General features: G+C 35.2%; 1 protein-coding gene and 1 pseudogene across 4 annotated transcripts in view; one reads left to right on the top strand and one right to left on the bottom strand.

The window, feature by feature from the left end:
- rdx (BTB/POZ and MATH domain-containing protein rdx) overlaps nucleotides 1-27,167 on the bottom strand; it is a 65,690-nt gene that overhangs the window by 29,165 nt on the left and 9,358 nt on the right. Inside the window, exons 2-3 of one of the 4 annotated variants that reach the window (XM_073083333.1) lie at nucleotides 18,427-18,462; nucleotides 2,253-2,288 (exon numbers count right to left, since the gene is read on the bottom strand). Coding sequence is in view for 2 of the 4 variants with exons in the window: in XM_073083329.1 (XP_072939430.1) it covers nucleotides 2,253-2,288; nucleotides 14,365-14,378 (50 nt within the window). In the remaining 2 variants the exon portion in view is untranslated. Of the gene's footprint in view, nucleotides 1-2,252; nucleotides 2,289-14,364; nucleotides 14,520-18,426; nucleotides 18,463-27,167 lie in introns of those variants that run through there. The other 3 variants (XM_073083329.1, XM_073083332.1, XM_073083330.1) reach the window with 3 other exon arrangements.
- Nucleotides 7,637-8,627, top strand: LOC140750260 (uncharacterized; annotated as a pseudogene).

Here is a 27,167-nt window from a genome sequence, read left to right as displayed (position 1 = left end):
CTCTATTCGTCCGAGATGTACGAGGACGCGCAAGGTGACCGCGCACATGTGTGACGTCGCGATCGCGTTATTCGTAAGCGGCTTACACACGTTCAGTCGGACTGAAGGATTTATGATTTATTGATGGTAATTAACGGCCCGCTTATAGACTAATTGACGCTTTTACAGTAATTACAATAATCTGTTTCAATGCTGTTCGTATATTCTTTATTAGGATTAAATTAAATAATTATAAACAATTTATTGCACTTTTTCTGTCTTTACCTACCTGTCTTATCTAATTTTCAGGTTAAATTACTAATTATAGAATATACTTTCATTAAAATCCATCCATATACAAGACTACTAGTGCATATTATGAGAGCTTAAACAATATGATTTTCCTTTTTCCATAATTTTATTTAAATTAGTTGGACCGTTTTATGACTTTATTAAATAAGACTAAAATTAAGGTAAACTCTACATTATCCTTTATATATGTTACGTGTGTGAGTATCTACTTCATATTACACTCGTATAATTTAGGTTTGTTTCTATCAATTTACATACTCATGTATAACGGTACGAGATTGGTATTGCCGATTGAGTGGCTCCATTGTAAGCTAACCTTCGTTTGTATGGAAGCTAAAATGAACTGATCGATGTGCTGATTGTAATATTAGTAGGAGTTACATGGTTGCGTAAAAAAATCTTTTTAAATGTTCTTTTTTTTAATAATATAAGCACCAAAAGAACATACAGTTCACCTGATAGTAAGTGGTACTGGTGAGTGCTGCCCATGAACATCTGTAATCAACCCCAGATAAGATTGTACTCATAGACCATAGTTGCGTTACATACTGTAGTTTATAGTTATAAGGCATAAATAGTGATGTCGTTGGAGACTCTATCATTTTTTAAATGTGTAAGAATCAACACTGCAAATATCAAAAGCAAAATTAAGTAATAAAACTAATTATGCCGAATTAATAGATTAGTACAATGATAAAGCCGAGGAAAAAGCAATATCAGATATACTTATTACTCACACATCGATTTCAAATATAACATTACCAATCATGTTTAAAATATTCGGTACGTTATAAAATTATTTAGTCACCAGGAAATATCGATATCGAAGGAAATGATTGGCATAGACTGATACGATGATGTATATGAAACAATTTATCACATTATTTAGATAAAATTTGTATATGTAAAATAGGTGTTTTCACCACGTACCATTGATATCACGGAACCATAGTCTTCGATCAAAATCGATCGATTTTTAAAGAACATACATAAAAAAATGTAGTAATTTTAGCATAATATAAGCAATTAATACATAGAGCATGCATATTAGTAATTTGCAAAGCCATTAATACTATGTGAACTGTGCAGTGCTACCGTCACCATATTTACCAAGTGTATAGTTAGATAAAGAATAATAAAAAAAGGCAGTAATGACATTATTATGAATACCTCCTATTTAATTTATGTGCATTTTTGCATAAATTATTCATTAAGTTGTATTAATAAATTCATCACACAATATGATTTCCTATATTTCCTTCTGGTTATTGCAAAGAGCAATTGATGAGCCTTTGAAGGTGGAACTGCAGCCGTCTCTCTCGCTCGTGATTGATCTTGAGTTTAAGGAAACGAGACGGAAGAGTACCTAACCTTCTATCACATAGAAGTATAAAACCGGCCTCGGGAGGAATCGAGCGACGGTTCGGCAGACTTAATAATGGTGAACTACGCGTTACGTCACGACCTTCATAGGCCGCTCCGATGACGTTAACGCGCGCACGCCTACTTCACTTATTAACACGTGGCTAAATGGCTAAATAGCCAATATGAATATGTCACTATTCCGCACGTATTCACTTTACATTTTCTATAAGGTTCCATAATTCACAATAGTTAATAATTACAGCTCATAAAATAATCTCATAAATTTTTCAACTCTAAGGAATCCCTTTGAAAGAAGAAGGATCAGGAAATAGTAGTTTTACTTTAATTGCAATATAAAATATTAAATATATTATCATGATAAATAAGCAAATAGGAAAGACAAGATAAGCATAAAGTGCCTATTTTTGCAATAGATTAGTGCAGCCTTCAGGTTGCTTCAGGCGATTTAGAGTTGAGGAAGGCAAAGGTTTTCCGGCCTTACAAAACCCGACCTCGTACAATTTCAACATGTTGTTATCATATTCATACAGATATAGATTGTAAAAATAAATATTACATATTATCAAATTACGTACTTTAGCCAAGACGCGCGCACGGTTTGCTGATTATACCTAGAAAGGAAATATTCGATATAATGACAAATCAATGGACAAGTGACGATAGCAAGAAGGTCTAGGATCAAGGCTCGCAACAAAAAGATTATTCATTGGCAACATCGAGCGAGGATAAGCTTTGAGGCGGAAGCGTACCGAGCGAGGCCGAGGACATGCGGCCAATTCACGAACTGAACACACAAGGCGGCCTGAAGCGGTAAACTTTCAAACAATACTTAATGCTACGCTGCTTGCCAACACACTAAACCTACGCTAACATTCAACTTAGTAGGTACGTCATTACGAATTTACAATTTAAAATAAATAACTGTATTAAATTTAAATAAATCAAATATACTGAACCGAACAGAGTAGAGTATCATTTAGCGCGCGTCCATATGAACGTGCTGACAGCGAGATTATTTTGAAATGATTACGTATTCTCTTAACATGTTTTAAATACAAAGAGCAAGAGTTTACGCGAGACTATTATGCAACATTCCGCGACCCATACGTGAGCGAGTCGCGGCGAGGGCGCAATGGAGGGGCTGGAGACTATAATCCGCAACCGAGACCACGTTTCGAACCAATATTATTTGGCAACGCAGCTATTGGAAAGCAAAGACATCGATAGCATCGTAACGCCGCACAGATACATTAATCTAACTAGGACAGATTGATTTACAACTCAAACAAGAAACTGTGCCACCTCGGCCCTACTGCAACGCGTTCTACATTGTTTTACCATGAATATGCAGGTATATAATCGACTACGGCGAGTTTATGATTATGAAATTATTGAAATGTTCAATTAAGGCTACTACAAGTAACCGTTTATTTCAAAACCCTTTTTCCAGCGGACAAGAAATATAAACATTGATTTGAGAAAGAAATGACATCGAAACTTATCATTATTCTGTCACGTAGATTGTGATAAAATTAACTGTCTGTTAGTTTTTGCATAGCAACGAATAAAATCGAATGCGGATATATTAAGGATGTTTGGACAATTTGATATTGAAACCGGCGGACTGCTGTGGCCTTAAGTTTTATTGCCCTATGAATTACTAGATGACTAAAATGATTGGCAAGACCTTGACTTCAGCCTAATATAAATTGTATGACCCTTACTTCCTACATACAGTTGTGAGGGTCGTTTTCGTCAATTACATTTAATGCCGTCCTACTTCCCTCGTTTCAGTAATACTTTAGAGAGAAATTGAATCAGTTTCATTTAACGACACTAATTTGGCTGTAGTATTATGAAAACATTATAAAATCATATAAAATTCGGTATAGAGTAAAATATTATTGTGTATCACAAATTAATTTCCCTTCATACCAAACACGTACGATATACATAATTACAGTGTGTTGGATACAACACAATGGTAATGTATAAGGCGATCGAAGTGGGACATGATTGTTCGACGGTATCTGTATACGGATTAACTGGTCTGCATCTGATAAACGGATACTTTACAAGTATATTATTATCGCGATCCATCTTCGGTTCAAGTAGGTGATCGCATGGTGTCCCTGCCCTCTCGTTGTGTGTCAAGAAAGGAGCGTGGCCCGTACCAGTCAGCTCCACGGCGTCGGCATCGAGAACGCGACCCGGTTCACCGATCGAGAAAGCATCTGCAAAACTCGGTTGAGGCCACGCGTACAACGAAGACGACGTGCATTTCAGTCGCTCGGCTAATGTATACGTGAACGTCACACTTTGTAAAGCAGCAACCAAATGATTAGCGACCGGCATTGATCTATAAATATAAAGATCCGCCACAAGCGGGCAAAACTTGAAACATACGAAATACGGCAAGTGGTGTAAAACGACTCCAGCCAAGTCCAGTCGCTCTCGCGCGGCGTAGTAATACACACGAATGTCACGGAACACGTTGAACGTCATTATTTTGAATTTAAAGCCTCAAAATGCCTTCTTGTGCAATGCGTAAATGCAAAAATTATGCTCGAAAAAGAAACAAACTTCATGGAATCACCTATCACACGTAAATGAAGAGAAATTATTAAATTTTGTTTATTTTTCGTGTTCGATCCGCCATGATTACGTGAGTAACCAGAAAGAGACAAAGTATGTTTTTGTCAATGAAAGTGATAAAGACGCAAAATGCATGGTCATAGATCAACAGAACAGAAGTGACATTTTATTGAATCTGACGATGTTCATATGTCGTATGTTATAGTTTAAGATCCCACTGCTTAATTTTTATATTAGTGTGTTTTTAGTCAAAATATAACATTTTATGGTTTATTTTAATAAAATAAAATCGATATATGGGAAATTCTGTATCCTAATCTTTAAATTTCCTTCGATACCTGTGGTAAATAATAAAAAATATTACCATAAAATGTATATAGGATAGTATACGGTATTTTAAAATCGTCGTATTCTTATTTCTCCTTATTATTCGTATTTCTTCCTTAACCTAAACATAATTTAATAAACAATCTTTGTATAGCCAGAAATTAATCCTCAAAAAAACCACGGTAAAATTAGAATCTTATATATAAAATTCTCATGTCACAATGTTAGTTACTGTACCTACTCCTGCGAAACGGCTTTACTGATTTTCACCAAAATTTATATGCATATTCAGTAAGTCTGAGAATTAGCTACTATCTATTTTTCATATCTCTTAGGTGATAAGGGTTGTTCACCCTTAACATTTTTTTTATTTATATGGCAACACAATGTTTGCTGGGTCAGCTAGTACATTTATAAAATTTACACAACTTTGCAATTAATGGTCGTGTGTAAAATAAAACTGATAATAATAAACATAGATTAGTAAAGATACTTCGCCGCCTTGAAATTGAAATAAGCCACAAACGGCTTAATAGTAAGTTCTTATTTTGAATTCTTGACAAATAAAAACATTTTTAGAGAAAATATACGAATAAATAACTAATACTGCGTAATTTACATAATAAATAAATAATTATTTCAAATATTTTAGAGACATTTTAGCACGGAGACGTGGCAAAACTTTTTTACAGAACTATTTCAATTCTCAAAACTGGGTACATTTTCTTGTTAGGAGTGAGTAATATTTACTAATCTATGATAATAAATATAAACTATTTTTAAATCATATATTTTAAACCAGTCGATACATCTGTATAGATACATTCTTTCAAATTATATTTTTATTTAATAATTATTTATTTAGTTAAACTGTACTATAACATTTCTACGTAAACGACGTACTAAAACTATTATCGACAGTTTTGGACATTTTTTACCTTCTGTTCCATTATTTCATTGTCTTTGACAAGCATGCGGATCAATGGGATAGCCACCATACGTCCCGTTTTTAACGGGACAGTCCCTTTTTCCGATGCTTCGTGCCGTTGTCTCCGAAATGAACCGTTGCCATTGTCAATTAAGTAACAGTATATAGTATAATTATGAAAAAAAACATGGGGTGCTCCATTTACCAGTTTTGTAAAAAGCGCCCCACATTTTTTCCACAATTATACTATTTACTGTTCCTTAAATGATTCATAGATTGAAAATTATTTTCTACTTTTTAGTTAATTTTATCATAAAAGCGTGTTTTTTAGTATTTAACTATATTTTTTCAAGTAAAAAGTATTTGACTTAAAAAAATCGATGTTCCGTTTTGACTGAAGTAATCATTGGTCACTATATTCCATGGTCAATATTTACGTTTGCGTAGACTTGAAACGCAAGGTCAAACACTAGTTGTCTTTTTTTATCACATTGTTCTAATAGCTCTGTCCCTTATAGAACATTTGTCTATGTAGTAAAGGTAAGTAAAATAAAAAACGTGCATGTGTGCTATCAAAGCAGTTTCGCTCAAGTTTTCTCTTAAGTTAGCGGGCGTATAACGTGTCTAGTATAAAATGTCATTGGCGACCGGCAAGAGACCAGAGACGAAGAGCGACGTAGCCGTATTAGCTGTTCGCGTGTCCGATAAACATTTGGGACAACTAAAAACGTTTATTGCTACACGGCATAGATTCCAGGGACAGTCAGATAACATATTGAGGTGTTATTTCCTCTCTTTTATATATAAACCTAACTCATTATCGTTACTACTAGCACTACATTAAATATACTGTTCTATGCATATATTTAATGCATAGACTATGCGCATAATAAGTTATTATTTCAACTACATATTAATAAGGTTTGAATAAAAGCTATATCATCATAGCGTAAGAGCTAATCAATTTTTAAATGCATCAAAAAGTCTTAGTATTAACGTAACATAAATTATAACTTTTTGATCAGATATTTCAAGACAGTCATAATTTTAAGTATTTTTGAAATTGTACAGCTGCGTCCTAGACCTTGGAATGGACGCCCCCGTTCTACTTTCCTACATCTTAACAATACGTTAATCACCATATGCGGTAGGTTGTGTAACATATTCAATAAATATAAAATTGAGTTAACGAAAATAATTCTGTGCTTAACCAAAGTAATTCTATTGAAAAGCTAACACAATAGTTAAGATTCACTCAATTATATAATAACTCACAGAGGTCGAGAGAAATCCTAGAACTAGGCACGCATAATGATTAACCTCTACGTAATGACGCTTTTATATATTTTGACCGTGATGATATAGAGATAATGGCACGTTTATAATACTTGACTTTGCTTTAAAAGGTTTACACCAAAACTAAAATGCCTATTCATATAAATATGTATTTTTATCACAGGTATTTACGACACTCGTGTAAGAAAATACAAAAAATGTCTTCAACAATAATTAGCTGTCGAGCTATTCTAAACAGAAAGTTGGATTCGGGCATTATTATCTTTAACAAAGGGGAGTGCTGTTTTATTTATTATTCCACCAAATACTCGTCCATTGAAGAATATTCTTACCTGTCGCGCTTCATTGTCCGATCTTGATAACTAACTAACTTGATACTAGCGAAACGTAAAACTATTGTAATTTTTTGCCTTATCTCTAAGCTCTGTTTTCGAGGTATTTTGTGCTGTTAGCTACCTTTTTCCAAGCCAATATTATATTACTTCTATTTTCATATAAACTATATTTAATAAGGTCAATACGTTACGCTCGTGCGCAAAATTTTCATTCATCCATGAGATTTTTTTATTCAATAATTTTATTATTTTTATTAATGCTAACTTTACTAGAGCATCATTATTTCTTCACATTACAAACGATGTGAATTGTACCATTACATGCAGTAATTTAGTTTATCAAATAACCAAAAAAAAATGTATGGAATAAATTTTCGTAGTTGCACCCGGCAACAGTTTATTTACCATAAATGTATTTGTGACAACTGTAACAGTCATGAAGTGTTAAGTCTTCAATTTCTCGAGTCTGTTTCGGGTCATGCGGCACTGTAAGGGGCACAAGGTAAAAGATGGTGCATTGAATGTGGCCTTAAGCCCAATAGCGATCTGCGACCGTGTCGCTTCCTATTGGCGTGGAGGCGACAATGCCAGCGCTGCTGTCGGCTGCGAAGGTGACAAAGTCGCAAAGGTCGATCACCATTCGATCAGATGCTTTTAAATGCCTCCGAACGCACAAGATATGGTCAGCAATTTCAGGTCAATGAAACGCAACTTCTTAATATCTAAGTTATGCAAATAGCAGTGTCATATTTCTCAATTATTCATGTGCAATGTATCATTTAACATCACCAAAAAGTAATGAACCTTTGAAAGTAACTTTTAAATGCCTGTGTCGACCTCTACCGTAAACAACTTTTCATTACCGAGGTGGAGACGGGGGTCGCCATTCTAATAGTCGCATTTATTTACTTGAAAGGCTCGAAACACTAGGAAATATGTAAACCGCATATTTAGAATGACACTAACATAATCAATGAATTAACACAATGAAGCAGAAATAACTAAGCCTTGACCAATTTGTATTGTGTCGGGCGAAAATGCTACCACGACGTGAAATAGTTTACATTTAAAAAGGGACCTGTTGCAACAACAATTCGTTAAATGTTAATTTGTTAAACCCCAGGAACTCGTTTATTGTATAAAATATTCTTGAAACAAGTAACCAACAAGGGCAAAAGCAGTGACCCCAAACCATTAAACAAGACCGAGGGAGGTGAAATACAAATACTCAAGTTTTACGGGTCAACCGACACAGGGGCTGCTCGACGGTGGGATGAAGGGCGGGAAGCGTAGGGTGTAGGGTTCGTGGGGGGACCCTGACACAGATCCCGAGCCATCAGTGAAGCGCCTCGGAGACCTCGAGATTCGGCTGTTATAATGCCATCGATTCCTCAACGCACCATTCCGTGTACCGAACAAAATGGGTCAACACGCTCGTCTCCTCGGCAAGCAACGGAGTGCGCGCAATGTCCCCGTTCCGAATTGCTCCCTCGAAAAATTAACTCCACACGTCTAAATCGGCCGGTCGCTTGATCCACTATTATTCGCCCTCATCATTCAACATTTAGGTAAATTGTTTACAGTTTTGAAACGAGGTTTGCGTTACAGAATTTTTGTGTCGAGTTAATAAGTTTGAAGAGCGTACAAGAATAGCGCGGCTATACAATTAAGGTAACGTAATGTGGCCCGATCGTCACTACTTTACGGGGCCACTTTCAGCTTAGACAACTGGCAATTAAGGACAGAGCGCGGTGTTGGTAAATGTGTTAAATGACACCAAAGGATATGTTAACGACTAGTTGGACCTGACGGTTTGTAGGCACTAATAGTTGGATTTTCCATTTTTTCCTTTATAAGCCCTAAAATATTAATTGTTTAAATTACATAAACAATTTATTATTGTTTTGAAATAAGCTTAATATAATCGTTCTAAGTACGAGTCTCAAAGAAAAAGAAACATATTATGGTCCAATTTAAGGGTCGACATAAAATAATCAAGTATTATCATTACAAATGATCAGTGATGTTGATTTTTATGGCGACTTTATAATCAAGTTAACTTTGCAGTTGTTTTTAAGAGAAATCCAGTTTATTAACTTTAAGCTTAATGTAAGCACTTCTCTTAGCAACAACTGTTTCTGCACAGTTCATTGCTATTAACGTACAATAGTTGCAGTAAATATGAAACGTTCAAGGACATTAAGTTACTAGGAATAAAAAAAACTTCAATACACATTTATGTTTACAACTGTCAAAATCTTAACTAACGAATTCAACTATCCAAGAAAAATTGGTAACATCGATTTTTTTTTATTGCCTAATGGATCAGTAAACTCGCTACCTTTAATTATAGTACACTGCATATTTTTGGAACTAATAAAAATGTACAGATACATTGCTCTTGTGAAATAACGGTGCGATTTTCCATACATAAAGAAAATAGTAATGTAATACGATTTCAAAAAATTGATGTTCATTGTTCATATACTTATAAATCATGATTGCATCACGATCACGTTGTCAAAACGGAACTGATTATCATAAAAACGCACGAAAACCTTCACACGGCGATAAGATAATTCATAAAGACGACTCATCTTCACAGATTCGTATTTGTTCGTACGGAATCATAATCATGTGAATAAATAGGAGTATAATATGTATCTCTAAAATACGATTCGCCTTAAATCCCGATCATAATACGTCAATGTGTCAGCCCAGACGTAAGTTACAACTTTTGGATAGTACTATTGACGACCCAAACAGACATGCTACCTTTAGACGATCGACGGTTTTGCTGCGTTGCCAAAAAGTAATTCACCATTGTTGCAAAAGCCTAAACGCGAATATCATAAAGGCCAGTTGTCTACTTAAGTTATGCATCCATACTGATTATTTGGATATGCTTACAAAAGAAATAATCAAAAACTATTGCTTCAAAACTCACTAACAAGTATATACCTAATCAAAGTAAAAATGTGATTCAAATTGCAATGTCTACGTGTTAATCGAAAATTAACATATTAATTATGCTAAGCTACTTGTCTCTTAAAAAGTTACAAGAGACCACAATTTCTAATTTCTATTGGGCCAAGTGAAAAGAGAATCAAAACAATCGCCTCGCATTGTGAAAATAAGAAGTTGATCGCACAAAGAGAAGGCGCCATACGCTGAGCATTCAAGATGCTTGCTTTCCAACGAGAACATCCAATCGTAAAATTTCACGCAACACGTAACTACCAGATAAAGACACGGGAAAGATAAAATCATCATCGCATGATGATGTCTCAATTTCACTGGTAATAAACTCATTTTTACATAAAAGTATCTAGACTTTTTTTATATAATATAGGAGTAGCAGACGAGCATGCAGTCGACCTAATGGTAAGTGGCTACTGTCGCCCATGGACATATGTAATTAACCCCAGATAGGATTAGACATTCCTGCCTGAGGTCGGCCTTAGATGCGCCGCTACCTCTGAGGACTAAGCTGGAACGCCTCGGAAAAGTATGACTCTAATAATCTTAAATATTTTACTTATTGAATTCATTCATTAAAGATGGCTAATATAACTGGCGTATCATTCGCATACATAAACTAGTATCTTTAAAATAAATTAAAACAATATTTATCAAAATGTAAAACGTATTCATTGAAACAATAACGAATAGCTGACCACAATTCGGATACCTTATTAGTTACATCCACCTCGTGCGTATCAACCGGGTAATCTTAATCACTGGCTAGATAGCGTGCTCTACTAATTTGCTTTTCAGCATTTTGTTCGCATAACGGGCAGATCTGTTTAACTGGGTGTTATCGTAACCAAAATACGCCACCGCAACGTACCGCCACCGCAGCTAGTTTTGCCAAGTCTTGTGTAAGAAATTACGGGATAAAAGTAATTGTATGTGAATCTACTCTTATCGTACACATTATTAAATTGTTTGTAATGGGTTTCATGCGATAAATATACCACGAATGCATAAGGCGAGAAACATAAAACAAACATTTTTATACTAATAAAAAACTATATCTTATTACGTTTGAATGAACATTTCACCATTTCACTTGTATACAGAAACAGGAATGTCTTTATTTTAACCAGTACTTTTGGCAACAAGAGGCTCAACCCACTTCGGCTACGAGTATCGCATTCCGCTGTCACAAAACAGGAGCGCAGTGTGGGCCCGGTTTTCGAGCGGGCCCTTGACTAAATTGATATTCTCTTACGAAACAAACGCCCAACTTATTCTAACTATCGAATTGTTGCCACATGATTAACTAATAAAGAGCAGCGTGCGTTAGTAGAGAACTACACATAATAGTGAAAGGCTGAAAAGGAGAGAAGAAGATCATAATAAACGTGATTAAGTAACTAAATGAATGTACTAAAAGCATAAAGAAACTAATTGATGACATATTGCCGTTTGGCTAAATGGTTCCTTTCTTTCAAATTATGACAATGACAGATTCTTATAACTTTAGCGTACCAGTAATGTCTCTCGTAATCCAGCGAGTCTGGCATCATCGGGAGCAACCCACTTCGGCTATCACATTCCGCTGTCACGGGGAGCGCGCTCTCGGCTAAATTGATACTCTCTTGCGAAATAACCTCGCCCAACTTATTCAAACAATCGAATTAGAAGGTGGCTGCGCGAGCTTTAGCAGATACTGTATTAGACAAAGGTTAAACAGAGCTTTTAACCAAAACCTATACAGTACCCTTACCAGGAGTTTTTACGTTTCGACAAATATGACTGTTTTGGTATTTGTTTACGTATGGGCCAATACGATTACCTAGTTCTGACACAATCCGCTAGGGGCGCTGATTGGAATTTGTATGGGCAAATACGTAAACAAATACCAAAAGTCATATTTGTCGAAACGTAAACAACTCCTGGTAAGGGTACAGTACTAACAGATGATAACATTACCTAAAACTAATATACTTACTTAGACTAAAGGCCACCTTACAAAATTATCGATTCATTTCGGGTTTGACGAGAACTGAAGTCATCGCTCATTCATATAAATAGAGATTACCTCTTTAAGTAAACTGAATGACAAATATGTTAATAGCTTCTATGATAGAGATGTATTCGCACAAGACGAAGAAAATGCGAAGAAATAAATAGGATTAAAAGATAAGGCGCAACGCATCGTAGAGATTGCATGTAATTAACGTAGAGGTTAACTGCATTATACTAAAGTATATGTATGTATACAATTCATCAGTAAGCAAGTATGTATAATTAAAGTCTTGTGATATTACGCGGAAATACTTAAATGAGTTAAATATGATCATGCTTAAATAAACTATTATGATATTATATGCACAGGTAGTTTTAATATTCCTAACCTTGCGCAGAACATAAACATTAACTATAGTTAAATAATATTTTTAACACTATTTAACTATACTAAAATTGCAATTATTTAGGAATAATGCGACAACGTAAAACGATTTTAATTTATTTTATTTTAATCTTAACAAATTTTATAATTGAATTCACGTAAACAAAAGCTGAAGTTATTTTATTTTATCTTATCAATTTCTTACTACGTAAAAACTATATCTCTGCCTAGTTACTTTGAAATCAGAAACGCCAATTTAAAATTACTAATATTTTTGTGTATAGTTTTATTATAAACTACAGTAAACGTAGTAACAGTAAATGAATATGACAAATAAAATTGTTTACTTGTGTTAACAACAAATATACCACCATTCCAATTTTCGACATGTGACTCCTTTTTGCTAATAACTAACTAAATAAATGTATCTATCAAATCATAAGTGTTTATTATACACTAACATTGCCATAACTTTCTGACGATATTTCGAAGCTAAAACTTATTTCATTACGTTTCAAAGATGGCATCACGTGTCGAGGTCTCGAGGTGTTCCGACGTCCCTCGCCGACCGGCTATCGACCCTGGCAAGCGCATCCCTGCAAGACTTTATCTTTTGTCCATTTTATATTCCCTGCATATGCACAAAGGATATTACAAACAATTCAATTTATACTTGCTTCCAATTCTGTACCTGTTTTCAGTAAGCATAGGCGTTGGAAATTGCAAAATACCATTTCGTAACCGACCAAAATGCTGATTTCCAATTGTACAGACCTTCTGTGTATAATACAATTTCTATAGATCCATTCACATAAGACATCGGCAAAGACCGGAATTTTAAATTTAGAACCTTCACAAAAAGAAAAAGGTAAGTATAAAAAATGTTTTGGGCGAGCAGCGAATACTTTTCGGCCTCGGTTGTTTTGTTACCTGCTAAGAGACAAGAGAGCGAAACGAGAGATAATATCTGCGTGTATATAGATAGTACGCATTATTTGACTTATATCAGGTTTTATCAATACATGTATTGACAACACTTATTATATTTTTACCAATTTTCAGATACTTAATAACAACGTGAAACTATTGAATATTTAACAAATAATTGTATGTATTTTGTTTTCACATGGATATTTTAATTAATTACGATATTATACGATAGATATCAGATTTTCAATGGTGACAAAAGACGTATTAACAGTATTTTATTACAGCTGTAAGGATCGTGAGTTTTAACTAAACAGATAATAATAACGCTAACGTCAAAACTGTGTAAAAGAGGGGTAACGTTAGGAAAACGAAACGACCGAGGGTGCGCGTAGAGAAAACATCGATATTGCATTAATGTGGTTCGGGGAGCGGAAAGAAATCGAACGAGAAATTCTGTGCTGTCGTAACACAATGGCATAAACAAAGTTAATTACGTACTATTAACTAATAATGTATGATAATAATTATTGTAAAAGTCACTCGATTTCTATGTTGCTCCCTCTACCAACTCTACCTGCTGTTGACGTTCAGCTTACACAACAAAGAAAGTTATACGCGTGCGGTGTAAAGTAACTTTCGCTATTTGTATCATTCGTAAAACAAATATCTTGATTACTAATTGAAACATTAACAGACTACACAGGAAGATGATTCCTCGATCGATTAGAGTAGAGCAGATACGTTATCAGCAAAACTACTCAACGCGCATAATACTCAAATGTATATAACTAATTGATACTTTTTCAAGACCGTTGCGAGCAGAGAATCATATAACAGCTCTAATGACGGAAAGTCCTTCGAAGAATATAGCAAAATAAACTAGTTCCGTATTGACTTCAACAACCAAAATAGCTCACCTAGCTAAGGCCATTATACGTCTGTATAATCCAATTTTCCAAAGCAGAGGCACCACTTCGAGATCACAATATCACCACAGTAGAAACAACAGAAAAATGTAAAAGTGTCACTAAACCGAATAACTTCGGTGTGTGAGTGCGTATCACGTTTGACAGTTTCACTTCACCGCATGGTTGTTGGTTAGCGCGGAGTGAGTCAACAGACGTCCGTACGCGTCGGGGAGTGACGGGCGACTGGACGATCGCGTGTGCGATGTCCCGTGTACGGCGGCTTCGGCGTGACGCCGGCTGCACGACAGGGCGCGGGCTGCTGGCGGTCCTCTCGCTCGGAGAGAGGACGAGAGGCGCGGAGCGAGGGCGGAGCGCCCGCGGGACAGCTGCGCACCGTGAACCCTTTCTCTGATCTGTTTCAAAGTACCGGTGAAAGCTTTTTCTCTGACTGCGCTGTTAACGAATACAATTTATAAGCCTCAATTGATTCTAATGACCACCGCGAGATAAACTGAAAACGTCTCTTTCATTTATGCATTTCTTTAGTGTACAACAGTTCTCTGGCATTACAATGCAAAATAATGTAGAGTCTTATGTCATAGTGACTATTTCTAAGAAATGTCATTATCTTCTGATGTAATAAGAAATCGAAGAGATCACTTTTTATTAATTTTAGTACTTGCATAATGTTAGTGAGTTACTTCAGCAGAAAATATTAATTCTTATAGAAAGTAAAATAAACAAGATTGACAATGTAGAGTTTCACAAAAACTCGAAAAGTAATGACACGGCTTAGCCAGAACCGATTTCGTTACGGTTGCTAAAAACTAGAAAGTTTCAGTCGCCTATAATTTTATTTTACTAACTGATGGACTATTTACTTGCGGTAGGCCACACTACGATCAAAATGGAAGTCTCAATATTTAAAATAACGAAAAAAAATAATTTAAGTATTATTCATATTTACAGAACAGTAATACGGATATGTTATAATGCCAGTTCCTTGTGATAGATAACACATCTATCATTTTGTCATCATTTCAAATATTTTATTACTATGAGGTAGGCTCCCCTTGAAATTCACTAAGGGGAACGTTCCTTCAGCCCTTATTTACCAAGGGGAGAAATGACTTAAGGAACGACTTTTGGTTATCCTGCATCTAATTTCTAATACTAGTTTCGTTCAGTTACGTTACTTAGTACTGGTTTATTATCAAATAATTCTAGTATTGACTGTTAAATTCAATCGCACTCTAGTTCTAATTGAAGGGTCCCACGAGGTCAATTATTTTATTAAGGTCATATATTATGTCCATACTCTCATGGACCATAATTTATGCCTATTCATCCTATAATTGCTATTGATTGAAAATGCATATTTTTCATAAAATTACATTGCTCTAGAAATATTTAGGGTTCGTGTGATACATATATGTAATTCTAAAAACTACACGCAGAAATGTCAATCTGAAGTAAGCTCCAACAAGATCAAATTTTTCGAAGCTTTATCATAATTTTTATACGCGAATGCTGAGAAACTTATATATTAGGCGATAATCATAGTCCTCAGGAATGGCAACGCATCTGTAGTCGGCTTCATGTAGAAACCTTATATGGAATCAGTTACAGATGTCTACGGGGTACAGTGAGCACCATCAGGACTGCGCACTCGTTTACTACTCCAATCTTATAAAATTACAATCTGATGATGACGATGCAGGTATGTAAGAAAATGAAGAGATATCTAATACATTTTTAGATCAACAGCAAGTGCCACAGATTCGCTCACGCGCACTTTCCACGATTAACTTTCTCATTTACTATTCGACTTGACCTTTCCTTTCTATAAAGTAACGTTCACTTCAAAAAAGGGTCAATGGACTATTTGAATATTGAAATCCATTTCAATTGAACATAAATGTTTAAATAATTTTGATATTTCGCTAGACATGAAATTAGATATTATTTAGAACTAATTTTGAAGCATTTTCCAACTTTAATCTAATCTAATGATAGTTAGGGGGCATCCATCCATAAACCAAACATTCGGCTTTTCAATTTTGTACTTATAACGAAGAAGGCAACATTTGTTCGGCAAATGGGATAATACATTTATATTTACAATCAGAAACATCGATTATATTATTTATATAAAATAAACACATGAACTTGCTACCATCAACATAAAGCCAATAATAAATTAATTCAACAGGCATTGAACGTCCGAAGAGCTAGTTTTAACTATAATCAAGAAAAAGCGACATAGTAGACGGCATATTACTTTTATGCTAAGTGACTAATAATAGAGAGTAGTGCACAAGTCTGCTCTCGACTCTCGCGGTGTTCACGATCTGAGAAAGCTCCTATCTCTCGGTGAAAACCCTACGACAGCAGTGTCACGCATACTTTAATATAACTACAGCTTTCAAAAGCGGTCTGCCAAACTAAACCTCGGTACTGTGAAAGTATTTGATACGGTATAAAATTAAAATAATAGTTTAAATTGTTTTTAAATTTTTAAATGAATATATAATTTAAGGTATTAAATTAAGTTTAATATTGGCAGAGCTGACAGAAGCGTTTGTAAAAATATTTATATTCAATATTTAAGATAAAAATATTATAAAAATCCTTTCTTATGTTCTAAAAGTTTTGACGGTCACTGATTATGATATTTGTAAATATTAACTTTACTACATTCTCATTATAATATTATACAAATATGACATCTGTAATATATGAATTAACTTATTAAGTATTAAAGATTGCATAATAGAGACCTTTGTCAAATTCATCTATTTTAAGTTACCAAAATGTAGATAAGAAATGCAAACTTACTGTTAATATAATTTTCAGCAAATAGATCCTAAGTTAAAATAATTCAGATATAAAATAAAAAAGAAGTAAAATAATATGTAATCCATATCCAAAGGTAATTCAAGGTGGCTATATAATATGTACCAATTTTGTTAGTTTAAAAAAAAGTGCAAGATATTAATATATAAGATATTAATATAAGATATTAATTATTGTATGGTTAGGAGCTATTGACTAACTTCAGCCGTTTGGTCGCGTGAAGCCCTATGCACGTATTAAGTATATTTCGTTCTTTGACAAACATTGCAATTTGCATAAAACTCTTCCAAAGAGATCAGTCGTTGCTCTAAGTCAATCGCGAGTATGTCTCTGTGTCTTTAAAATAGACATAATTATCAAAACCAAAACATTGTTATCTATCTACATTAAGATTAAAAAAATCTATTTACCTACCTACATGATACGACCTATAAACCTAGTCTTGTGTGATACGTGTGTTTCAAAATAGGCAATATGTTAAAAATGTCAATAAGAAATGATCATATTTATTTGCACAGGAGAGGAAGTTTCTATTAAAACGACAATAGCGAGAGAATTCTATAACACTAATACATTATTAACATTGAACAAAAAAGCGGAACGCTGCAGTGAAAGTGCATCGCGGCTATTGTGCCTGCGCAGCATTCGGAGCATTTTTCAGAGCAGAGGAGAGAAACGTAAGAAAGCGCCAAAAAGCGGGAGAAGGCGAAGTAAAATTTGAAAGCGCTACACAATAGCGCGTTGTCGAAATTGGAAAGTTGAGTGGTGCGCGCTCATTGCGTAACAGCTCTTACGGGCCGCGGCGTGACGCTGACGAAAGGTACCGCGTGACGTCACCGCACGAAAGTGCATCGGCCGGCGCCCCACCCGGCGCGAGGGCGGCTGCACGTGCGTTGCAGCGTTGCAGCGCTTCCTGCATCGGAGGACTTTCTATTGGGAAACCGTCGCGCCATGCACTCGCCTTCTCTCTAACTCACTATTGGGAAATTCGACTCTCACGCGCAGCGACACTAAACGAGATGCATCTAATTGAGCAACGTACTCTTTGCTTTGCTCTTACACAATCGTATGCGGCATTCGGATTAGATGAGTTTTACATAGCCGTATTTATGATGTAGGTACAGAGGATCGTACAATTGACACATATCTGTGAAGAACGCTGTATAATACAGGATTGAATACGAATTTATATTCAAGTCGTAATATATTACTTACACTTTTATAAATCTCTACAGCCTTGTGTAAAATTGCCTGAAACAAACAAAAAAATGTTTTTAATAACTTTAATAACATTTGATAAACTTCGGTTGCTATACGGTATCATATTGTTATTTATATATTGCAGATAGCAATTAAAACCATAACATTATATTTAGCGACTCGAAAACAAATGCAGAGAAATGCACCGAGTGATAAGCGTATATATTTCGTAATGCTCGTTTTTACAAATAACGTGGCCATTAAACAAGTAAATAATAAACATTGTCGAAATACCTAATTAATGACATCATATAATAAAATTATTCAATTACAAACATGAAAAAATCTATAACATTTAGAGTATAGGTGATATAATTGGTAGAGATCGAGAGATTGATATAGCTGTATTTTCCCTTTTTGTACTTTTCTACTGCTGGGCACGGGTCTCCTACAGCCAACCAATCAGGTAAGTGCACTCTCAGGTGTGCAAGTTTCCTCACGATGGTTTCCTTCACCGTTAAAGCAACAGATAATAATAAATTTGTAATACGCACATAACTTCCAAAATCGAAGGCGTGCCTGGGATTCAAACCTCGGACACGTAGATTGAGACCAAATTTCAATACATTAGCCTATCACTTGCCTTAATAAATGAATGACATCAATCATCATATTATAATTATTTTCCGTGTAACTACTATTTATTCACACGAATTATGAAGTAATATGTAATTATAGAATTACGTAATTAATTTAAATGTTTATACATTTAAAAACATTTACCTGCTAATGGTTATTAGCTACGCCGCAAAGTAAATTTCTAGGAAAACTCATTTAATGGTCGTAATTGAAAACCTGGCTATCCCTAAATGTCCCTAAACTCGAAAATAAATAATCTGTGTTATTTAGGTTGCAGAATATTTCAAAAAAAATAATCTACGTTAAACTTTAATATTCAAAATCGTATTAAAACCTTTATTTTATCATCAGATACTCACCATATATTAAAAAGTATTATTACTAGACCCCGTTACTCCTAAATAATCAATTCATCCAATTTTTCAATCCAACACATCCAGATATCGATACTAAATAATCGATAATCGATAATATTAAATGCAAGAGATATGGATAGAACATTTAAAAAAAACCTTATTAAAAAAGTTTTTTCTATTTCGTTTTTATTATTAAAAGAGTACAACGAAAACGTATTTCAATTAATAATAAAAACATTTTCTTGTATCGTGGAATCTAATCACAAACTATATATGTAGAAACCACGATTTCACGATCTTCTTCTATTACCTGAACTTATAATACACACTTGGTACATAATTCCACGGAGAGATTTATTTAGCGAAGAACTGAGTGCTTCGGTGAACTTTGAATCAAGTTCCTGGTAGCCAACTTCCGGGAAATTCAAAGTTCATGAAATCTCATGGCACTCATATTACGTAAAGCTTAGTCTGCTATAGCTACTTGTATTTATATGTATTTCTATACTAGTGGGTCCGACCAGAAGTTACCGACACAAAAAATCGTAATAGGAGCTCCTTTGGCGTATTTAATAAAATATGTAAAAAGTATTAAAACTATTACAAAAAATGTTTGGTACGTATTGTATCATATCGTGATATATCATACCTAAAAAATATTTTGCTGCAAAACTCGCGACATTTATTAGCCAACTTTATGGTGTCCATTTTAAGTGGCATAGTTGCCAAAAGGAAGTATGACTTTCTGAACTTTCTGAACTGACTTTGAAGAAAATTTTGACAAAAGCGCCATCTATCGGACTAAAAACTTTTATCTTTCAAACTGGAATCCAACCACACACACACGTGACACAAAATTTCATTTAATTATATATTATGTTCCTGTTTGTATTCGAATACATTCTTACAAACGCGCGATACCACTGGTATATATTGGTTGTACTACGGCAAGAACCTATCAAAAGTTTCCATTCGATCGGATGAATCTCCATTCATCCACCTACTAAAGCATCAAGAAGAAACACAGACAGAAAGTTAATTAGGTATAATTAATATTGAAGTAGAAGGCACACGATTTCAAGTCTGACAAGGGCAGGGGAGGACAAAAAGCAATAAAAGTTGTGTACTGTTAATTAATGACTCCTGATTTTTTAATGTCCTATACAAATTATAATGCAATTTTTATAATATTATAATACGGTAATCAATGTAATTATCAAAACGTGCAAAATGTTACGTAAAAAACAAATATTGTCATTGTTATAACACAATGTAGAGCTGTGATCGGCTTTAGGAAGACCCTTTGTTCGTCAGGAAAGCTTATTTCAGATCTACATAGGCGGCATTTACCATTAGGTGGACTGCAAGTTCGTTTCCTACTTAAACTTTATACTGGTTATTACTATGTAAAGAAAAACCCGCCTGCGTAAAAATAATTAGCTGAAAAGTGTAGTAATGTTTCATATGTTATTCCCATGATTTAGACGAATCCAACGACACCTCATATGTTAAAATCCGTTAAGTCATTTGGGCTGCAGTGCGTTCCAAAGAATGATATGCTCGAAATGATTACCTTCCGCAGACTGGTAAAAAAAAACTTAAATATATACCGTATGGACGTTACCACATAATTGAGACGAGAAGAGCAACGAGGGCAGTAGCAGAGCTAAAGTAGCAAAGATTTAACGAAACTATGCCTACGTATCTTGCATTAACGCGTTAGTGAGGGGCTACATGAAACTGGGTCTCAAAACCTTGCACAGTAGCAATCGCTCGTTCTACGGTAACGGTACTTTCTAAAATACAACCATTGTCTAACAAACTCTGTAAGCCGCTCTAACGTTACACTATATTGAAATCAATTGTGCATGTTGCTGGTTCTCATTACAACTTGAAATCGATATACTTTAACGCCTTGACACTGTTTGCTTTTACTATCTGAATGGGTGCGTTATAAATACCTACAAATTAATAAATTTGTACTGACGTTAACATGTACATATATCCTTGTAAACAAAAATTAATATAATATTTATACAAAGTTAATCGCGCGTCTTATCTCAGTGTAATGCCATGTAAAGGACTCGAGTTCAATTAACTACGGAGTTGCAATAGATATTTGCAACACACGGTTCACGGGACCCTAATGGCAATCCGCTACACAGTACAAATGTCACATTGATTGACCAATAAGTGAGAGAGTTTAAAAAATTGAGGTCTCCACTACGCGGGACGCTCCTCGAAGGAGTTCATGGTTGAATGGAACATGTACAGTATTCAAATAACCCTACACGACTCAATGTGGCTCTTTTCTCAATACCACAAAGCCTAAAATCCGATGGCAAATTAATGACAGTTCCTAATTGTCAGATTGAGAACGCCCGTGAATGAAATAATGAATTTATCTTTAGCCACTAATAGATAAGGTCGTTTTTTGATTATGACTAGACGGCATTCAAGAAGTAGGTTGAGACAACTCACACCTAGATACTTGTATATCACAAGATTCATTATCTGTACACAACGCAAACGCAAGATGGTGTGTAAAATCAATAATGAACCATATCAATGAAAACTGAAAAATAAAAAGAAATGCCTCGAAATTTTATGCCACACAAAATGAAGACCTTGATACATGCACTGTCCTTAATATACCATCCCGATATTTTGACAATCCATGTTATAATCTACTGATAAGATGTACCATAAGCTGATAAAAGTTTACATTAACTATGAAGGACGCACTCGTACTTCTATTATTTTTGCGTGTGCTGATAACGTCTTCCGCGTTATTTCGGGCTTCGATTGCTGTAGCTACTTGTTGATTTTGTTTCTCATTAGATTCGGTAAGTCGAAAAAGAACAGCGATATTGTCTAGATCAGAGTTCTCCAAACTTTTTTGGTTCGTAGACCACTTGGTATTTTTTCGGGTTTAGGTAGACCCTCTTTTTTGTCTTGGTAGCGATACCGGGTGACCTTTTTTTGCTGGCGGGGAAAACCATCAAATGTTACCCTCGTGCCTTGGGAGAGACACCGAGTGGTGCGTTATCTTTACTATACTAAAACAGCCTCAGTTGCCTTCCACACAGCCAAGTCACAACTTGCTCAAATGTGTTAAACGTCCGTTACCATTTCGTCAACCTCAATTTTTTTCGCTCATAAACCCCTTGCCATCGTTAACCCTGGGGGTCAATACAGCCCACTTTGGGTATCACCGGCCTAGGTAATAAATAGCATCTGAAAAGCGAATGGCTGCACTTTCTATCGAGGCGAGTGGGCAAACGGCAAAAGTTACGATATCTCGGATGATATAATAACCGTTCGTCGCGGCGCCAACTCCGTGTCCAAGCCTGCCTACGCGCTGCCGCAGTATAACACTATTAAACTACGTACACTGCAGTGAAATACTATTACGCAGTGTAACAATCAAATATATAACGCACATAATATTGTGACTGTTTGATTTCAAAATCACCGCTATTTTAACCTCTATGCTCATTTGAGTGGCACCTAAAGTTTTAAACATGAGATTAATTTTAGAAGAGTTTAACCGATTTTGTCGTGATTTTTCGAAAGGGTATTGGTAATTCAACAAATGACGATCTTTTACGCGATAAATTGGTATTATATTTCTTCAGTATGAAAATCTCCTCAGCCCGGTAAAAACTCGTATGATAAAACTTAAAAAAAAATATCAAAGTAAAAAAACATACAATAAAAAAGTAGTGAATAGGGATAGTAACTATAAAATAGTCTTGGTAAACACAGGAAAAATAATTGAAACATAACCTTACTATTTTGTTTTTTAAATTTATACCTAAAAAGGAAACTCTACGCATATAGAGTCACGTGTTTGTCGATAAACCCCACATTTCACATCTGCAAGCGCATCAAAACATCATTAGAGATTTGGAGATACAATTAGAAACTTTTAAAAACTTTGAATTATGAATATCTAATAAGCCTAGCAAACTAATAACCAGGCTGCTAAATTGCAAGAGATCTCGACGAGAAATACGTTCACCGTCCTAGATGCGCGGTACTTTCGTTTTGAAATCGGCTCGCACAATTGGCCGTATCGAGATACGAGCGAACAGGCTGCAAAGCGCCGAACGGTGGCGGAACGCATTCCAGCGTTTCTAATTGTTATCAAAGGCTTTGTGCATAATCAGCATTCGTGATCTACCATTTAATTGAATGAACAAGATAACTCACGTGCATCTCCTGAATTAAAAAATATAAACAGCATGTTTCTGAAGATGGTAGAGTTCTCCTGGTTCGATTAAGACTATTTCTAAACAACAGAGGTGGTCTCTGTTTTATATTCAACATACAAAATTGCAAATGGGCCCGATGCGAATTTGAAACGCTGAAATCTGCGACGCGATTTTGGGCGGCAAGGCGTTTCATATTCACGGTTCCTCCTCGCAGGAGTCCGCGATGCGAAAAAATTCGCAAGTTCTTCCGGAGCGTCGCGCGAGCTCGAATATTTCTATGATGGGAAATCGTATCACAGTTTTGTGTTTTGACCATTAGGGATGTTATGACATATGCAGAGAATACTGAGAAATGTTTTAATTTGTCGTCTGGTACTGCACCGCATCAGTGACCCATGTATGACTGTTGTCTTATTTAAGATCCGTAACAGTTACCAGTCGGCATTAATAACTTAATATCAACATACATGTCAACGGGCACTGAATATGGAAGAATTAAAAAAATATATAAACAGTTTTTTTAGAATTTTTCACAGGACGATCCTTTCATTTGATCCCCATATCATATGGACTCATAAGAAATAATTGGCCCGCTATCTTGGGATATCCGCCTTATTAGATGTATAAAAACGTCACTAAGATAATCATGCATTGTCATCCAAAACACACGTGTACGCAAATTTTCAGCTAAATCCCTTGGGGTTAACTGGTTTAAAATTCAGTTGCAAGACTTGACCCTCACATACATACGAACTAACAAAGCACGTTAAATAAAAGCTTGAAAAATAATTACTATATTTATCCAGTAGTTCTCAGTAGGCACTCCTGTACACTCAAAAACCTTATGATTGTATCAAGTAGGTATGTTAGTTAGTACAATAACAATGAAGACAAAAAATACGTTGCATAATAAGTACGCTAATTAAATATTGTGGAACGAATTAAAATTACCTTTCTCTGTAGTTCTGTATTTTTTATCTATATGCCCTATTTTATATACAGACTTAGATTGGCTGGAGTTCATACTAAATAAACGACATTATGTCAAATAACGTCCTTTGCATACTTTGGTGATAGGATTGATATGAAAAATATTTATTAGCTTTATTCTCTGGCTTCAATTCACTTAATATCAATCCATCAGAAGAAGAAGTGTAGTAGGTGAATATCATAATTCAGTCGCTTTTATTTGAATGTTGGTGTTGAATTTAGGGGCTCACATCCTCCCGTCACCGTAGCAAAATAAAATATTAATATTAGTTTAGACAAATATTAATGTTATTTAAACACTATGAGTTACGTCAAAGTCATCTAGTTTTTTTTGCTCAAACAAAAACATTACCTACAGTTTGACAATGTTAGTACACGTGAAGGTTCGCATAAAGTATTTATATGACCCCAATGTGGGCGAAGTTGGTATTAATCATTCATAGCATAGTTATTTAACTTCATCAAACAGCAGCAAGGTAGCCAACCTTAGCTTCCCACGACATCTACAACCGTGACATCAAATATAAGAGGTCGCAGATGTATTCTGCTATCCAAAGTGAAACCGTATTTAATTTCAAAGTAAGATTTAATGATAATGATACCCGTTGCTCTGAATACGATAGCGTCATAAATAATGACCTAACGTAACATTTTCGTCGACAGATACTTTAGTGGATATGTCCTGACAAATGGAGGAACAGGAGACCAGTGATATTTTTGGAATGAGGTCCCTTATCTCTGCTGTTCGAGTTGAATGATAAAAATTGTTATGCCGCTCCATGCTACTCTTCCTTACTCTGCATTTTCTTATTATATATGAGTGTATGTGCATACCAATATCGAGACTAGAGTCGAGCAGACGAGTAGCGTTCGCGGTCGGTTGTATAACCTCAATCATGAAGACGTGGAAATTGCGTCAAATCTTTTCTAGTTTTTGTTTAAAATCATACATGAAGTTATATCGTCTCATTTTTTCAGTTTTGCTATGAAATTTATAACTGATCTCCCCGCCGCACACGTATACTTACTTATACTCGTAATATCTTAAGACAAAAGTATATTTTATTAGCTCGGAAGAATTAATCCAACATAATCATCCAACATAACCACAAAAATATGCGTACAATAGAAGTATATTTTCCTTGTGGATTTCCGATCTGCCTTTAGCTGGCTCGATTTAGCCAAGAGCCATGCGATTGGGCTGAACGCCAAACTGCCCAAGTCAAGTCTGATTACTTTAACGGCTGTCAGAATTTGACAATATTACGAGGGTTCGGGCTTATCGAGCATAATGTAGGAATTTTATTTGATCAAAGGCTTAGTAATATTGTGAGTACATTTCTAGCCTCGTTATAAAGTACCAATGGAATGGAATTTTTATCTATGATCATTACGTCACCAATAGGAAATAATCATCCGGGACTTTTAATACTCATTAAAAGTCCCGGATGATACTAAATTATATACCAGGTACTCACCTGGTATATAATTTAGTACCAGTTGATACGACACGACACGAAACGTAATACGTATCGTAATATATCATATACCATTTTTTTTTGTATAACGTGCAATTTTTACCAGCCAACTTTATGGTGTCGATTTTAGTGTCAGGTTCGTAAAATCACTCATCTTTTACTCAAAAGCCCTAGATGAAGTATAAATTTATTAATATAAGCGGTGAAAACAAAAATTCAATCTTAACGTAGTTATGTTCAAATCAGAACTTTTGATCAGCTACGCTCGGAATCCTAATCGAGGTTTACTGAGCACTTGGCCGATTTTTTCAGATTACTGCGCCTGAATTGAATATAATAAAATCAAGGTCGTCTGTTACAGCATATAGAATACCGTTAAATTATTTAGGTTACATGTTCGACGTTCTCCTACATGCTATGTATCAGTGTGTTACACAAGAAAATTGAGGTTTCCTATAATTAAATTGGAACTAAGGTTCTTAGTATTAACTCCATATAAATTTAGTATAAGCAAATTTATCTTTGAAATTAATGAACATAATTAAATTTAAGGTAAATTCCAAGTTATTTATGGAGGCAACGAGCGCTATATTTCATAAGCGATCTCTCCGCACCCTGATCTAGGTTAGGTGGTCGGCATCGGCGGCAGCGGCAGCGTATCGAGCGCGTCCGATGTTAACCTACATACATCGGTGGCACACATACACCAGCACAGTTGGGGTCGAGAGTACCCGTAACAGCCGTAAACGTACGTAAAATTCGTGACCCGTCCCCCCTCTCCGACGCCGTCAGCCTCTGTTCTCGCATCTCGACGGCCGCGCTACTAAACTTTTGTTAGATAAGAGTCAGCTTGCAATCGACCCGCTACATCTAACCTCCATTTTCTCGTTTCACCGTGTCCAAGGCACTTAAGATAATCTCGCGCCACGAATATTACGAATTTGAGCACATAACTACATGGAAAGTATTATATTGGGTTAACTTTTATGTCAAGCACGACATCAAACGAGAATACGATATATGAGTATAATGGGTCCCTTTTCTTTCTAAACTATGTAATTTAGTTTTTAAATCAA

Source organism: Epargyreus clarus, unplaced genomic scaffold (genome assembly GCF_041222505.1).
Source record: "Epargyreus clarus isolate Ecla_fem2 unplaced genomic scaffold, WU_Ecla_fem_2.2 ptg000019l, whole genome shotgun sequence".
Lineage (NCBI taxonomy): Eukaryota > Metazoa > Arthropoda > Insecta > Lepidoptera > Hesperiidae > Epargyreus > Epargyreus clarus.
This window is presented reverse-complemented; position numbering and strand designations above follow the sequence as displayed.